General features: G+C 45.8%; 1 protein-coding gene across 1 annotated transcript in view; it reads right to left on the bottom strand.

Moving 5' to 3' along the window:
- Positions 1 to 6,942, bottom strand: part of PHGDH (phosphoglycerate dehydrogenase) — a 31,399-nt gene extending 24,457 nt beyond the window's left edge. Inside the window, exon 1 of the mRNA XM_032271997.1 lies at positions 6,512 to 6,942. Within this exon, the coding sequence (XP_032127888.1) occupies positions 6,512 to 6,649 (138 nt within the window). The 5' untranslated portion in view covers positions 6,650 to 6,942. The remainder of the gene's footprint in view (positions 1 to 6,511) is intronic.
- Between the last annotated feature and the right edge of the window lie 11,187 nt (positions 6,943 to 18,129).

Genomic DNA, 18,129 nt, shown 5'->3' on the forward strand with positions numbered 1-18,129 from the left:
TCGGCTCACCGCAACCTCCGCCTCCTGGGTTCAGGCAATTCTCCTGCCTCAACCTCCTCAGTAGCTGGGATTACAGGCACATGCCACCATGCCCAGCTAGTGTTTTGTATTTTTAGTAGAGATGGGGTTTCACCATGTTGACCAGGATGGTCTCGATCTCTTGACCTCGTGATCCATCCACCTCGGCCTCCCAAAGTGCTGGGATTACAGGCTTGAGCCACCGCGCCTGGCTGTCTCCAGATTTTTTAATGATCACCATTCTAACTGGCGTGAGATGGCATCACAATGTAGTTTTGATTTGCATTTCTCTAATGACGAGCGATGATGAGCATTTTTCTCATATGTTTATTGGCCTCATGTATGTCGTCTTTTGTAAAGAGTCTGTTCATATCCTTTGCCCACTTTTGAATGGGATTGTTTTTTTCTTCTGGAAATTCCACTTGACCCAGCAATCCCATTACTGGGTATATATCCAAAGGATTATAAATTGTTCTATTATAAGGACACATGCACACGAATGTTCATTGCAGCATTGTTTGCAATAGCAAAGACTTGGAACCAACCCAAATGCTCATCGATGATAGGCTGGACAGGGAAAATGTGGCACATATACACCAGGGAATACTAAGCAGCCATAAAAAATAATGAGTCTGTGTCCTTTGTAGGCACATGGATGAACCTGGAAACCATTATTCTCAGCAAACTGACACAAGAACAGAAAATCAAACACCGCATGTTCTCACTCATTCGCGGGTGTTGAACAATGAGAACACATGGATAGAGGGAGAGGAGCATCACACACTGGGGTCTGTGGGGCGGAACGAGGGGAGGGACAGTGCGGGCTGGGGAGTTGGGGAGAGATAGCATGGGGAGAAATGTCAGGTATAGGTGATGGGGAGGAAGGCAGCAAACCACATTGCCATGTGTGTACCTATGCAACAATCTTGCACGTTCTTCACATGTACCCCAAAACCTAAAACACAATAAAATATGTATTTAAAAAAAAGAAGTTGAAAAACAGCAGGAGAAATATGTTCAGAAATTGATAAATCAGCCAACAGAACTAAACAGACACTAGACAAACAGTATATGTGAGAATTTAGAAAATAAAAAGATTCAAATTGATGATGAAAGGAAGAACTAAACAAATAGTGGTAAAAAAACATTCAAGATAAACAATAATAGATTTCTACCTCACTTCAGATATTTAAAAATCCAGATGAATTAGAGAATTTTTAAAATGTAAGCATTAGAAGAAAATGTCAGGGGATATTTTTATGACTGGAATTGGGAAAACCTTTCATAAGCAAGGCACCAATCCCAGAAACCCTGGAAGAAAATATTGACAAATTCAGTTACATTCAAATTTTAAACTTCTGCATGGAAAAAGATCTCGTAAACAAAGGCAAGTAGTGTTCCTGAAATGGGGGAAAAACTCCTTTTACCATATGTCACAGAACAAGGATTCATCGCCAAAAGTGATGGAGTTCCTACAAATCAACTTTTTTTTTTTTTGAGACGGAGTTTTGCTCTTGTTGCCCAGGCTGGAGTGCAATGGTGCGATCTCGGCTCACCGCAACCTCCGCCTCCTGGGTTCAGGCAATTCTTCTGCCTCAGCCTCCCAAGTAGCTGGGATTACAGGCATGCACCACAAATCAACTTTTTTAAATGATAAAAAACACAATAAAAATAGGTAAATAGATAAGTAGTCAACACACGAAAGAACTACAAAGTGGTCACTAATTTACAGACGCTTCAACACCAGGTATCAAGGAAATGTGCATTTTTAAATGTGATATTTTCAGGCATTATTTTGGCAAAAAGGAAACAGACAATATTCATTGTTTAGCACGGAGGGAACAGGAGTGTACACTGCACAGCCTTTTTGGCGGGCAACTGGGCAGTGAGTGGGTAAGCACGTTTTTAGTGTGCATTTCTTTGCAGCCAGCAATGATACCTTAGGTAGCTGGTAACACACTGAGGAAACACAATCTCCTTTCAAGTGGCACCAAAAGTCAAAGTTCACCTGACCGGAAGCGGGCACGGAGCAAGAGGAGAAGGGACCACTTCTCATCTATCACCTTGTCTCTGTAGCATCCGGCTCCAGAGCTCCCATCTCAGGCCCAGTCCTGCTCCAGAGGTTCCCCAATCAATCATTCCCTTAGGCCTTAAAAAGGTCCAGCCTTCCTCAATGCTCTCTCCCAAGCTGCCACCATGCTCCCCAAACCTTGCAAACCTGCTCCCCACGGGCAACACTAGCTGGAGAGCATGCAGACTCCCCAAAGTCCTGTTTTTCCTGCTTTTTAGAACCTTCTTTTAGTAAGATTTTTGAAAATCCTTGAGCACTCTTAGAAGTAGACCTTATGCCTCCTTATCGCAGTCAAAGAAACAAGCACAGAAACAGCGCTATTCTTTATGAGCACGGCCTTCTTGGATGGATCCCCCTTGTGAAAATTTACACAGTAATTCTCTTGACTTTTCCCTCAAACCAGCCTTCTTTAGTGCCAGGGAGTCTAAGAGTCCCCAGTTAGACTCCTACAGACGAGCATCAGGTCCCACCTGTCCCAAGCGCAGAAACCCCCACTCAGGAGACATTGGTCCCATATTAGACATCCCACAGCAGTCAGAGTTAATGAACTTCCAAGGCCTCTTATAACCTCAACTCCCCACTCTCTGCATTCACTCAATCAACATATACTCGCCGAGAGCCTGAGTCCAACCTACCTCCTGCCAAGCCCTCAAAACCCCTGCACCCCAAGGCTCCTTCCCTCCTCACACCACAACTCACCCCCTTCAAAGACTTTTCTTCAAGATGCCTCCTCCTGTCCTCTACTCATGCAAACTACAGCCCTAACCAAATGCACACACCTGCTCACCACCTCTGCAGTTTGCGATCAGAACTCCTCCAGTGCTCAGAAATCTTCCCTCCTCTCTGTCACTCCCTGGGTGAGGAAGTCTGTCTCTACACAGCACCAAATTCTGATGTTCACTGCCCTCTGTGTGTGGTTTCTGTGTCCAAGCTGGTTGGAACAGGCACTTCCCACACTTCCTACAGGTCCTCCTGCTCCCTTGTCCTTCGCTACTGTTCCACAGGAAAACTGCTTGATTTATGGCTGTTCCAGACAAACTGCTAACTCAGCAGTGGGAACCCATTCCCGTTCCTCAAGTTCACACATGCTTCCTTTCCCAAGAGGGCAAGCTTGGCCTGGGAGGTAATTCTAGCATTGCCATGCCTCTAAATTAAATCACAGGGCAAGACAATGAAACTGTCCATGTCATCTTCCTCAGCTGTAGGGAAGGCAGGTCTACGCTGTTTTGCACAAGATGTGTGATCCTGATTAATTTGATAGTTATTTAGCTTTTGCAAACAAAATCCTTGTGTAAAAAGGCTGGGGACATGAGATTTTAAAGAGCCTTTGAAAAGAACTGTTAGATGGAAAGATTTATTCCCTTCTTAATCTTCCTTAAAATTCTAGCATAAAGATATAGATGTGCTTCAGTAAATTAAATGGTGTTACCAGTATTTAGTTTAGTGGTCTTATCAATGCTACTCAATGAAACGGAAGAAAACACCAGAATGTATCATATGTAGAAAAAGTATTATTTCATAAAAATTATGTGTCTGTGTGTACACGTATGTATGAGTGTGTAAGTTCCGACCTAAAACAAATTTCTTATTGTGGGTCACAGTCAAAGTTTAAAAGCCACTGATAAATGATAATGCTATTTAAATATTTTCCTGTATATTAGGTATATTTAAGATGGGAGTTTCAAACAAGATGCTTTATTATTTTAAGCCTATGTTTTCCAAATTATTTTTGGCCGAGACTCACTGTAAGAAACACATCTTTTTTGGCAGAGGGACAGGGTCTAGCTCTTTGCCTGGGATGGATTGCAGTGGTGAGATCATGGCTCATTGCAGCCTCAACCTCCTAGGCTCAAGCAGTCCTCCCCCCAAAGCACCAGGCTGGGAAGAGTAACAGCAACCAGGGCCTTAGCCCTCCACCCTGCCCCCGAGGAGCTGAGACTACAGGCTTGTGCCAGGATGCTTAGCTAATATTGGTATTTTTGTAGAGAAAGGGTTTCACCATGTTGCCCAGGCTGGTCTCAACCTTCTCCCTTCAAGTTGTGATCTGCCTCCTCTGGTCTCCCAAAGTGTTGGGATTACAGGCATGAACCACCGCACCCGGCCAAGAAACACATCTTTAAGTTGTAATTCCATACTCACATATCACACACATAACAACTACACACACAATTGAAACAAAATTCATGAAACAATACTCAGAGCCTTACTATCTGCATTGCTGCATTTCCTACTTTGTTGTTTAAAATACTAGTCATGACCCATTAAACTGAGCTCTGACATGCTTCAAGTTCGAAAAGGGGCAGGGAGAAATGATTATGCTTCCTGACCACCGGCTGAGTGAGAAGAAACTGTCCCTACCCAGAATACAACGCAGTGGGAACCAAGGCCAGGCCCGGTTCCAGCAATGGCGCCAAAGATTCCTTCAGCATGAAAGAGATTTTGAGTGGGGGAGGGCAGGAGATTTCATGCAGAATAAAAGGGCATCGTGTAGAAATGAGAACCCTTCAGTTGGCTGCCCAAGGAGATTAATTGGCATTCTGAACCAAACCTGTTGCAAAGACAGACACGAAAGCTAAGCCCTCCCAGACAGCCCAACAATGCCCCGCAGTCAAGTTAGCCAACAACCTCTCCTCCTGCCAAGAGTTTTCAGCGCCTTTAAAATGTTCCCCAAGTTTCAGCCCGAGACTGGCAGCATCCACCCAGCTGATTCCCGACTTCATGGAACAACTCATTACGGATGAGGCCTCCCATTCCTCTCATTTCTGACCTCATCCCTTCTATCCCCAACCTCTCTTGGGGGGTACAAGGTTTCTAATTTCCTTTAGAGAGCTGAAAGCCCCTGACTGTCTGGAGGACACCCCGCTGCTTTTCCGGGTGGTTGCCCAAAGCCATTGATATCATCTCACACAAGAAAGGAGGTGACAGACGTGAGGAGCCTGCCACACATCCAAAGCTGCTCAAGTCCTGAGCCACTGCCCACCAGTTCGATGCATGATGATCTGCCCCTTCTCTCGCTTTTCCAGCATGGGAGCAGGCAGAGGGTAGGGAGCTGGGTGGTCTAATTCAGGGCTTAAGCCCTGTGCCGTCTGCTCAACTGTCTCCTGTGTGTTGGCCATGTTCCCTAACCAGCCTACAAACTTCTTGAAGGCAGGGACCAAACTTTTCCGAGTAGAGGACAGGGCTGGACACTTGGATGTAGTGCCATGCCATGGGGACAGGGTCCATGGCAGCAGATACAAAGGCAGACAAAGAGAGCGCAGGCTGTTTCCAGGACCACGTGGTTGTGGCACAGCTAACACAACAGCAGCAGCCTCTGCGGGCCAAGGGATCCTCGGAGGAGATGGACTGGGGGGAGAATAAGCCGGATCAGGTGAGGTGGGGACTGGGCAGCTGGGTGGACTACAGAGGTCGAAAGCGCAGGCCCTGGAGTGAACAGTTCACAAAATCAATGTCCTGGACAAGGCCACCAAGCCCTGCGGGCCTTTTCATACACCGTAGACAAAGATTTAAGGTAGATTAATTATATATCACAACAAACGGGGATAACGTCCGTAAAATTTGCTGAGACTACCAATCATCTGGGAGCATTTGGGATAGGATTCTGGTCCAGTCCGGTCACTCCCAACCAACAATAAACCAAAGGTGGGGAGGAGGCTAAACCTGGATCCCAGCGCCCCCCGCCGGCCCCCGTTTCCTCCGAAGGCTACCGGGAGGCAGAGGGGCTGCGAAAGCACAGAGCAGTCTTGCATCAGACGAGGGGCGGGTACGCGTCTGCAGCCCTGCGAGGGCCGCCTTTCCCAGCAGCTGCCCCAGCAGCCACGAGACTGGCTGGGACTCCGCCAACGTCGCCCTCCCCCGGAGCCAGCCACCCCCCACCCCCTCCGCCCCCCACCCCCAGCCAGCTTCCCCCTCCGCCCCTCCGCCCCCCCCACGCAAGCCTGTTCTCGGCGGGGCGGCCCAGAACTTGGTTGTGAGAGTCTAGTTCCCGGGCTCCCAGCGAGGAAGCCAGTTTGGCGCCCCTCCCCCGGTCCCCCCGCGCGGAGGCAGTTGGAGGGGGGAGGGCGGGCAAGGCTGCCAGAGCAGCTGCGGCCAAAGCTCCGGGGCGCCGCGCTGGCATCCGGCGCCGGCATCCGCGGGCAGCCTGCAGGACCAGTTGGAGCAGCTTGAGGCGCGCAAGGCTAGCGGAGGCACGCCACCGGCAAAGCCGCGGCTGCAAACTAAAAGCAAAGTTCGCATCTCGCCGCGGCTAGACTAGCTCTTCCCTCTTTCCGCGTCCCCGGCCCGGTTCCCCGCTACCCCCCAATCCCAGGAGGGCCCCGGAACTGACTGATGCGGGGGGCACGTGAGGGGCGTGCTGGCCTAGGCGCAGCCAGCCTTTCTCCGAGGCCGCCGGAGACCTCGGTTTTCCCCGGCCCCCCTTACCTGCAGCTCGGCGATCAGCTCCTCTTGGCTAAGGTTCTGCTTCTCCACCACCTGCAGCCCTCCATCTTGCAGGATCCTCCGGCAGCAAGGGTCCAGGCTGTCACTGATGAGCACTTTCCGCAGAGTTGCAAAGGCCATGGCGGGAGGTGGCCTCGTGGTCGGCCGCTGCAAGTGGAGGTGCTCTCGCCGAGAAGCGCGCTGGGGCCCGGCGCGCGGGAGTAACTGGGCAGGGCTCCCCAGCTCCCCCTCTCAGCGCCCCCCGCTCTTACCGCCGCCTTCTGATTGGGCGGAAACACTCCAAGTCCCCGCGGCTCCGCCTCCTCCTCGCGGTTCTCAGTTCGCCAGATCCCCGCCCGCCTCGTTATCCTCCCGCAAAGAATGTCCCGGCCTCAGCCATAAAGCTCTTACCTACACCTGGTGAGCATATAAAAAGCACAACGTACGCTGAGCACCTGATGCATATCTGAATCGAACACAGAAATACACCTCATCGTGAGAGAAAAACTTCACGTTCACTTTTCCTCCTAAGGATTCATGCATTCATTCCTTAAGGAGCAATTTTTTTTCGAGTAGGTAAATGTGCAAGACACTGTGCTAGACGTGGAAGGGAATTCGACCTCGTCTTGGTACATCCCAAAGTACCAAGCACACAGACGTGCAAAGTAAGATAGTGAAAAGCAATAGGAAGCTTTCTGAGACACCACGGAGCTGTGCTTAATTCTATATTCGTGATGCAATGAGAACTATGTGTTTAACTAGGTATACTTTGTTCAAATTCTTTATTCCCTTTCCCTCCACATCCTCTCTAATTATGAAAAAGAAGGAAAGGAAAAAGGGATGTCAGTGTGGTCTGATTTATATACTGACCAAGGAGGCCGCTTCTCAGCTCTTTACTCTTTTATATTTAAACCCCATAACCATCATGCTCTCTTCTGCCCCATTTTACAGAAATGTCAGAAAATTCAATCTGGGATTAAAGTCACCTAAAATCAGAAGCAGAATCAGAGATGCTCATAGTTGAATTAGAATTCAGCTTTATGGACATATCCAGTCCAACTAACCATCGTATGTTGTGTTGTCCTGAGCTTTCCATAACTGAAGTGCTAAATCCTTATTCTTCAGAACTATGCAATATCAATTCTATAAAGTAATGAAAATTCTAGACTGATAATTCCTAGGCAGAAATCAGATTTTTAGACTCAATGATCCCAATGGGGAAAAAAAAATAGTCTATTCTTGTTTACTTGTTCAGATGATTTTTTATTCCTGTATTGCAAGACTCATGAGTATCCAATTTCTCTGCCTCTCTTGAGGTGCCCAGCAGTACCCCGAGGTCTAGGAACAGGCAGGAGACCTATCCCAGGAGGCTTACTGGAGGACCCTGGGAAGGACCCATTTTTGTAACCGCTTTCCTTCAACTCCTCCCAGAGCTCACAGCCTGCTTCCTTTCAGTGTAAAATCTAAACCCTGCTGTCTTCAACAGGTCATCCCGCCCCTTCACACCAAGCCAACCTTACTGGATACTGTCTGAACACACAACCAGAAGGCCTCCTAAGCCTGATCACCTGTTTTCTTTATTATTTATGAGCCACTTACTTTTAAAACAGATCCAAGCCACACAATAAAAGACACTTCTAGGTCGGGCGCAGAGTCTCTCTGTAATCCCAGCTCTTTGGAAGGCTGAGGTGGGCAGATTACGAGGTCAAGAGATCGAGACCATCCTGGCCAACATGGTGAAACCCAGTCTCTACTAAAAAATACAAAAATTAGCTGGGCGTGGTGGCACGCCCCTGTAGTCCCAGCTACTTGGGAGGCTGAGGCAGGAGAATTGCTTGAACCCAGGAGGTGGAGATTGCAATGAGCCGAGATTGCACCACTGCACTCCAGCCTGGCGCCTGGTGACAGAGCAAGACTCTATCTCAAAAAACAAAAGAAAGAAAAAGACACTTCTAAACCCATTAAGAAAATAATTAACAGGTAAGAGTCCATCTCCAAGTGAAAAGGAGAGTATGTGATCACTGTTACAGAAGTCAGAAATGTTCCCTCCCTTTAAATTCCTGTAGAATTAACTTTCGTCAAGTTATCTCATAGTTCCTTATGGAACATATTTGTGAACTTTTCATGTCTTGTTCCCTCTGGACTCTCGTCTCATTAAGATCAGAGATACAACTTTGTATCCCCCCAGTAGTGCCTAGCACATGCTTTCCACATCACAGAGGCTCAGAAAAGGTTTGATTCAAAAATTAATTTATCCAGTACCTCCCACGTGCAGGTACTGTGGCTTAACCCTAGGGATATGGTGATGTATAAGACACAGCCTCTTTCCTCAAAAAGAAAGAAAAACAATATTTTAAGAAGAGTAGCCCAGCATGGTGGCACACTGCTATAGTCCTAGCTACTTCGGAGGCTGAGGCAGGAGGATCACTTGAGCCCTGGAGTTTGAGGCTGCAGTGAGCCATGATTGTACCACACGGCACCCCAACCTGGGCAACAGAGTGAGACCCTGTCTCTAACAAACAAAAAAAAATTAAAAATTAAAAAGGTATAGTTTAAGAATTATGAATAGAGGTGTGCTGGGGTGCTTTGGGAGCAAGGAGGAGACCCACCTCCTAAGGTGCCAGGAAGACTTCCAAGCAAGGCTGCCTTTCAGCTAATCTTTTGAAAATCATTCAAGGCAGCTACTTTGAGAGGCCCAGGGATACAGAGACAGGTAAAACATAACCTGGCTTGAAGCTGCTCATGGTTAACTGCCTAATCTTGAGAGCTGAATAGGAATCAGCCAGGTGGAGAAGAAATGACATTTCCAAAGGCTCAGAGTTGTGAGGAGTGGCAACATGTTCACGGCTTCTCTACCATGAATGTGGGGATGTCAGGAGGACACCAGGAGGTGAGACCGCAGAGGGGCCAGGGGCTGCTCATGAAGGGCGTTGCCCTGAGGAGGAGTTTAAACTTGACTCCAAAGTTAGCACAGAGGCTGTGCCAAGTGATTTAGAAGCAATATGATTAAACGCGTTGCTGGCCGGGCTGAGACCTGATACTGCTAATACAGATATATCCCTCACCACTACACCCCAGAATCTGCACCATCAATTGCAGACTAAGGGTTTTTCTTTGATAATTGAGAGTTGGAGTTGGGGAAATTTCTCCCTCTGCCTGTGTTATTGCATCCCTCCGTAAAAGAGGAACTTTGGCTCCCTTGGAAGTATTAGAAAAACATTTCTGCCCTTCTCCTCAAACCCCCTCCTTCTCTCCCTCTGGCCCCAATCCCTTGGGAAGAGAAAACCATTCTGATTAGTGAAGTTTGGGGAAAAGGTCCCAGTGCTGCCCGGGCCAGCCCCTTTTGGCTCTCTCTTTCCAACCTACGAATAATGTGCACGCTCCTGCTTTCTTGCATGCAGTGCATCTGTGAGGGCAGGACCTACCCCTACCTGAGGTTGCAAGCTGTCCAGCTGCTCTGCCTGCAGCTCTGAGAATAAGGCTAATGGGGTTAAGGGAAGGAGAGTAGGAACTCTGTTTTTCTACTTGGAGACCAGCTGTGATATCCAAACTTGAATCATAAGAAGTAAAACAGATATTGGCTGGGCGCGGTGGCTCATGCCTGTAATCCTAGCACTTTGGGAGGCCGAGGTGGGTGGATCACCTGAGGTCACGAGTTCAAGACCAGCCTGGCCACCATGGTGAAACCCATCTTAAAAAAAAAAAAGAAATAAGTAAAACAGATATTTTAAGATGTAGAAAATGAACTGTCATCCACAAAACAGGCATATCTTGAATTCCACCTTCTCAAATTATGAACAATGTGACTTTGGGCGAATTACATTGCTCCTTTAAGACTCAGTTTTCTCCTCTGTAATGTGAAACTAATTGTATGATAGTGCTTAGTTCCTAAGGCTGCTGCAAGGATTAAATAAGGCAAAGCATACAAGTAGTGTAATCTCCAGTGCTTGACTTGCCTTCATTCATCCATTCAGTCAACCAGTGCACATTTATTGAAACTGTAATATGCCAGTCACTGCTGAGGGGGTTGGCAACGAAGCTTTGATTAAGACCGTCTCTGCTCTCATGGAGCTTATATTGTGTTTGATAGAAAATAAATAAATAAGTGAAAACTGAACAGGATAATCTTAGGGCATATATAATGATTTTTTAAATGTATTTTTTATTGCATTTTAGGTTTTGGGGTACATGTGAAGAGCATGCAAGATTGTTGCATAGGTTCACATGTGGCAGTGTGATTTGCTGCCTTCCTCCCCTTCACCTATATCTGGCATTGCTCCCCATGCTATCCCCCCCAACTCCCCACTCCCTGCTGTCCCTCCCCTATTCCCACCCCCACCCCCGACAGACCCCAGTGTGTAGTGCTCCCCAGGGCATGTATAATGATTAATGTAAAACCAGATGACGTGAGAGACAGGATGGGGGAGAGGAATTACAGACTTCAGGAAAGACCTTCCTGACCAAAAAGTCCATAATCCTGAGAAGGTGGAACCTGAGTTGAGACTGAAATAAGAAGAAACTGGCTATGCAAAGAATTAAAGAAAAAGAGAATTCTAGGCAGAAAGAAAAGCAGAACAACGTGGCACATTCCAGAAACCTGCCCAAATATTTCCATAGTACTTGCTATGTGCTAGGCACAATGCCAGGCACTGGAGTAACAATCCTGAACAGGTCACATGTAGTCCCTGCCCAGAGGAAGCTTGCAGTCTAGTCTAGTGTGTGAGCCAGTATGTGCTATGTGTGTGATCTGCATCAGAAAAGTCTCCGAGAAGGTAGCACTTAGGCCGAGATCTAAAGGTGAAGACAGCCAGTGAAGAACATTTAGAAGAAAGAGAACAATAAAAACAAAGTCCCTTGGGTAGGAAAGTGCATGGATTTTTTTAGAAACTGACAGAAGGTGGGGGAACATGGTGGAAGACGAGGTAGGAGACATCAGCAGGGGCCAGACCATTGAGGGCATGGGAATAGTCTGGTCTTTGGGGGATGCAAGTATCAGACACCCAGTGTGAACTGGTTCAAGGAAAAAAGGGAATGTATTGGCTCAGGTGTCCAGAAAGATCAAGTGTGGACAAAACAAAAATTTGCTCAGATAGTGTCATTGGCAATCTATGTCTCTCTCACCTGTCTCTGTTTTCCTCTGTCATTTCCAGAAAGGCAAAATGTGGCAAGAATGTCGCAAGTTGGTGAAGAATATAAAATTCAGCCATGGAACCAACCCAAATGCCCATCAATGATAGACTGGACAAAGAAAATGTGGTACATATATACCATGGAATACTATGCAGCCATAAAAAACAATGAGTTCCTTTGGGAGGCCGAGGTGGGCAGATCACGACGTCAAGAGATCGAGACCATCCTGGCCAACATGGTGAAACCCCGTCTCTACTAAAAATACAAAAATTAACTGGGCATGGTGGCCTGCGCCTGCAGTCCCAGCTACTCGGGAGGTTGAGGCAGGAGAATTGATTGAACCCGGGAGTCGGAGGTTGCAGTGAGCCGAGATTGTGCCACTGCACTCCAGCCTGATGCCTGGCAACAGAGTGAGACTGTCTCAAAAAAAACAAAAAACAAAAAACAATGACTTCATGTCCTTTGTAGGGACATGGATGAATCTGGAAACCATCACCCTCAGCAAACTGACCCAAGAACAGAAAACCAAACACCGCAGGTTCTCACTCATAGGTGGGTGTTGAACAATGAGAACACAGGACTCAGGGAGAGGAACATCACACACAGGGGGCAGTTGGAGGGTTGGGGAGGGACAGCGGGGGGTGGGGAACGAGGGGAGGATGGGGAGGGATAACATGGGGAGAAATGCCAGATATAGTATGCATGTAAAGTTAAATAAATAAATTTTTTAAAAAATTCATCCATATAGTCTAGCAGTTTAGCGATCCTAAAAGATTGCACTAGTTTTCTAACAATTGCCACAACATGGCCAGACCTCATCCTCATCAGATCCCCATGGACCATGTATCTGTCCTTGGATTAGTCACGGTGTCCAGGAGGACGGATATACAGGTTTGTCCGTGCTGAGTAAAGCACCCGCTTCAGATCTGGGAAAAGAGTTCATTCCATCTGAAGTATATACTAAAATTGCAGTAAGAGTGTGTCCCCAGAGGAAACTTCAGGGTGCTGAGCTGAAAGAAGGGAAATGGGGATTGAAAGACGGGCTAAGAACACCAACACTGACTACTCCACCATGGTTAAGAAGTTTAGATTTGGCCAGGCGCGGTGGCTCAAGCCTGTAATCCCAGCACTTTGGGAGGCTGAGGCAGGTAGATCACGAGGTCAAGAGATCAAGATCATCCCGGTCAACATGGTGAAACCCCGTCTCTACTAAAAATACAAAAAAATAGCTGGGCATGGTGGTGCGTGCCTGTAGTCCCACCTGCTCAGGAGGCTGAGGCAGGAGAATTGCCTGAACCCAGGAGGTGGAGGTTGCGGTGAGCCGAGATCGCGCCATTGCACTCCAGCCTGGGTAACAAGAGCTAAACTCCGTCTCAAAAAAAAAAAAAAAAAAAAAGAAGTTTAGATTTAATTCTAAGTAGATGAGAAACAATTTATGGGTTAATTACAAGGAGGAGACTAATACTAAATTTTTTAAAAGAGCACTCTACATTAACACAGAAGAAGCTACATTTCACAGTGTTTTCATTATCACAATGACAGTGATGAAGATGGTGAGCAGGGAGGTGGTTCCTTTGTGGGGCACATGAAGGGACAGGATAAGGCACATCTGTAATTTGAGAAGGCAACTCTCGGATAGTGAAAACTAAGAATTAATGAATCATGAACGAAGTTAACCATCTGACAAAGTAACCTATCCTGAGAGAAGGCAAATGCCTCAAAGGGAGTTTGAGGAGACAGCAGATCAAAATAGACTGTTTCAACAAAATATAATTGAACATTAAAAAGAAAAAAAACCCTGTAACATAGTGAGTTATAATTGTTTCTGTGGAAAGAATATATTAATAGAAAGGGCTAGTTAGCATATTCAGCAAAAATGAAACAAGGAAAGTCTTGGCTTTTACTGAGCACTGTTCCAGGAGAGAGGAAGACCGTGCATGTGGCAGACAGGGGTCCTATGGTCATTAGTGAGTTGTACTTTGATGTGGTACAGAGGGAATTCATCAGATTTCATCATAATCTGTGCAAAAACATGTCTTCTGATTCTACAAATCCCTTTCTTTGCCACGCCTCTGAGTGGTCATTTTGTTTTTCAGATACCCTGATGTCAGTAAAGAGCTGCTGGGTGATCTGTTTCCCACCAGTTCCCATTGTCTTTAAGTCTTGCGGCAAAAGGAAAAACCAGGCAGCGCTACAAGATGGTTTACGGTCTCCCTGTCTGCAGGGAAATGCTGCTCAGGCAGCCCGGCCAGGCAGTAGGGGAAAAGGGAACTGGTCTGTGGTCGCTTGATGGGCAGCTCCACCCCCACACCACTGAACATGGTGGCTTTTTGGTTTGTATACTAATCTCATGGGAGTTAGTCTGAAACTCTGCTCTACACGAGGGGCTGTCTCAAAAAATAAAAAATAAAAAAATTTATTGATCTGAGGATGGAGACTGAGCTGCTGTCTCGGAAGCCTCATAAACAGAGAGCTTTCCTGTGATATCTCAGGTTGAAGTTATTCCCTTCAACCACTGTGCCTCAAAACCTGTTATGGTCACTGAGTCCAACAAGAATCTAATGAAAGCTACAAACCCTCTCACCTTCAAAGTTGTGCACTCAGTTTTGAGGACACATATACCTCCTGAAACCTGTTCATGGGCCTCCTAGGATTCCATGAACCTTTATTGAAACGCCACATGTTAGCTGGTTTAGGCATGGTAACAAATTCAAAATAGGCCTAATATGTAAACCAAAAAGTATGAGATCGTTCTCAATCAATTTGGAAGCTTATTTTGCCAAGGCTTAGGACACACCGGGAAGAAAAGAAAAACAAGGAATCACAGAAACAGTCTGCAGTTTGTGCCTTCCTCCCAAGATGATTTTGAGGGCTTTGATATTTAGTGGGGAAAAGTGGACTGGAGGGGAAGAAGGGCGAGTGTGGTAATCCACATGCTGCAAGAGAAAAGGAGCAGGGAGGGGAAGAGTCAATTCTGTTTACATCTGGCTCCCAGTAAATGGGCACTTTACATAAGATAAAATGAACATAGAATAGCTATTTGTGAAGATATTTAATCTTTCACCTGTACTTGTCTGCTTAGGAGCAAAGAGAAAGGCAGTCTCTTTAATGCCTGACTTTAGTCGGCATGACTCAGCTTTCAGCTTAATTTTTCCCTTTTGGCATAGTGCACTGGGGTCATGAGTTTTTATTTTCCTTTCACATATGATACAGATATTTACTGATCTTTTTTTAAGTGCAAGATAAGTGTAAATCAGTAAATAAAACAACTTGCCGGGCGCAGTGGCTCACGCCTGTAATCCCAGCACTTTGAGAGGCTGAGGCAGGCGGATCACAAGGTCAAGAGATCGAGACTGGCCGACATGGTGAAACCCCGTCTCTACTAAAAATACAAAAATTAGCTGGGCATGGTGGCACGTGCCTGTAGTCCCAGCTACTCAGGAGGCTGAGGCAGGAGAATTGCCTGAACCCGGGAGGTGGAGGTTGCGGTGAGCCAAGATCGCGCTACTGCACTCCAGCCTGGCACCTGGCGACGAGTAAGACTCTGTCTCAAAAATAAAAAATTAAAAAAAAAAAAATCTCTGTTGTAACCGCCCAGTGGATTCATCTTGCCCACTGCTCGGATAGAGACAATTTATCAGGACAGAAGAATTGCAGTGGGGAAAGAGTTTAATTCATAGAGAGCAGGCTAAACAGGAGACCAGAGTTTTAATATTACTCAGATCAGTCTCTCTGAAAATTTGAAGCCTAGGGTTATTTATTTATTTATTTTCCACAGCCTCCAGTTTCCTAATCAGAGACTGTTTAAAAGATAGTTTGGCAGGCCAGGGGCTAGGGAATGGGTGCTGTTAATTGGTTGGGAATGCAATCACAGGTGTATGGAAAACGGTCTTTGTGAGTTTAGTCCCTCTATAATCCTAACTCTATGGTTTTTTATTAGTTTTATAAAGGTGGTTTACTTTGGGGAAGGAAACTATAAACTAAATTTCTCCCAAAGTTAGTTTGGCCCACACTCAGGAATGACCAAGGGCAGTTTGGAAGTTAAAGGCAAGATGGAATTGGTTAGATCAGATCGCTTTCACTGGTATAATTCTCTCACTTTTATAATTTTTGCAAAAGCAGTTTCTCTATAAGGTAGACAACATTGTTATTCTCATATAATAGACGATACATCTGAGATGCATTGTTGTATTTTTCCCAATTTTACAATTTAAAGAAGTAAAATGATGTAATGAAAGTTGTATGATAACTGCTAAAGTTGAGATTATAATATTTTTTAACTCTTCAGTTAAACTTCTAATTGTGTTGTTCTTTGAATCTTTCAAAATGTTATCTAAAGTTCTTCGATCTCTAAACTATTATATTACGTTTAGAAACAGCAACACAAAAGGCTTGAATGTCATATTAATGGCAGGCAGAAATCAAGTGTTTGTGTTGCCTGGGAAATCATCCAAGGCACTGAAATTTACTCATAAATGTGAGTCTTGGTATAGCGGGAAGAATAATGACTCCCATGTCCTAACACATGGAATATGTGAAGGTTATCATATATGGCAAAACAGACTATGCAGATATGATTATGTTAAGGAATTTGAGAGGGGACAATTATCTAGAGGGGTGGTGCTGATATAATCACAAGGACCCTAATAAGGAAGACACAGGAGGAATTAGAGAGAGACGTCCATATGATAATGGAAGGAGATACTGCAGTCATATGCTTTGAACATAGTGGAAGATGCCACAAGCCAAGGAATGCAGGCAGCCCCTTGAAAATGAAAAAGGTAAGGACATTAATTGTCTGAGCCTCCTGAAGGAAACAGCCCTGCTGACATCTTGATTTTATCCCAGTAACACTTATTTCAGACTTCTGGACTCTGGAACTATAAGACAATAAATGTGTTGTTGTAACTCACAAAATTTGTGATGATTCGTCATAGCACCAATAAGAAACTAATGTACTTGGAATCCAGGTAAAATGAAAAGAACAAATATCATCGAGGGCAGAAAGATTAAATAGCAGTGAAATAAACAGAAATTTTGGAAAATCATTAATGAACAGCCCTCTTCTATTACCTGTGATTAACCAGAGAATTTGCATTAAAAATAACAACAAAAACTTGGTAGTCAGGCTGGGTGTGGTGTTTCATGCCTGTAATCCTAACACTGGGAGGCTGAGATGCCCAGACTACTTTAGGTCAGGAGTTCGAGAACAGCCTGGCCAACATGGTAAAAACCCATCTCTACTAAAAATACAAAAAAATTTAGCCAGGCATGGTGGCACATGTCTGCAGTCCCAGCTACTCGTGAGTCTGAGGCAAAAGGGAGAAGTTGCATTGAGCTGAGATCACACCACTGCACTCCAGCCTGGGACAGAGTTAGACTCTGTGTCCAAAAACAAACAAACAAACAAACAAAAACAAAAAAATACTGGTAGTCCTGGCTAAGCCTAAAGTGAGACAGCATGGATGGGAACAGAGAACTCTCCCCACCCTCCCACACTGCTAAAAGAACTAGCTGAGACTGGGTGACTTATGAAGAAAAGAGGCTTAATTGACACACAGTTTCACAGGCTTAACAGGAAGCATGCCTGGGAGGCCTCAGGAAACTTACAACCATGGCAGAAGGCAAAGGGGAAGCAAGTACCTTCTTAACATGGTGGCAAGAAAGACAGAGAGAGAAGGGGAAAGTGCTACACACTTTTAAACAACCAGCTCTTGTGAGAACTCATTCACTATCGTGAGAAGAGCAAGGGGGAAGTGTACCCCCATGATTCAATCACCTCTCACTAGACCTCTCCTCCAACATATGGAGATTACAATTCAACATGACATGTTGGTGGGGGCACAGAATCAAACCATATCATCATGCCTCTGACCCCTTCTAAATCTCACATCCTTCTCACATTTCAAAACACAATCATGCCTTCTCAACAGTCCCCCCAAAGTCTTAACTCATTCCAGCATTAACTCAAAATCCAAGTCCAAAGTCTCATCTGAGACAAGGCAAGTCCCTTCTGCCTATGAGCCTGTAAAATCAAAAACGAGTGAGTTATTTTCAAGATACAATGGGGGTACAGGCATTGTATAAATGCTCCCAATCCAAATGGGAGAAACTGGCCAAGACAAAGGGGCTACAGGACCCCTGTCAGTCCAAAATCCAGCAGGACAGTCATTAAATCTTAAAGCTCCCAGATGATCTCCTTCAACTTCATGTCTCACATCCAGGTCACAATGACACAAGGGGTGGGCTCCCAAGGTTTTCGGCAGCTCCATGCCTGTGGCTCTGCAGGGTACAGCCCTGGCAGCTCCTTGCACAAGGTGTCGTTGAGTGCCTATGGCTTTTCTAGGAGCATGGTGCAAGCTGTTAGTGGACCTAACATTCTGGGTTCTTGGGGACAATGGCCCTCTTCTCAAAGCTCCACTAGGCGATGCCTAGTGAGGACTCTGTGTGGAAGGTCCAACCCCCCATTTCCCTTCTGCATTTGCCCTAGC

This window comes from Sapajus apella, unplaced genomic scaffold, assembly GCF_009761245.1.
Source record: "Sapajus apella isolate SASKATOON/1434 unplaced genomic scaffold, GSC_monkey_1.0 scaffold271, whole genome shotgun sequence".
Taxonomy (NCBI): Eukaryota; Metazoa; Chordata; class Mammalia; order Primates; family Cebidae; genus Sapajus; species Sapajus apella.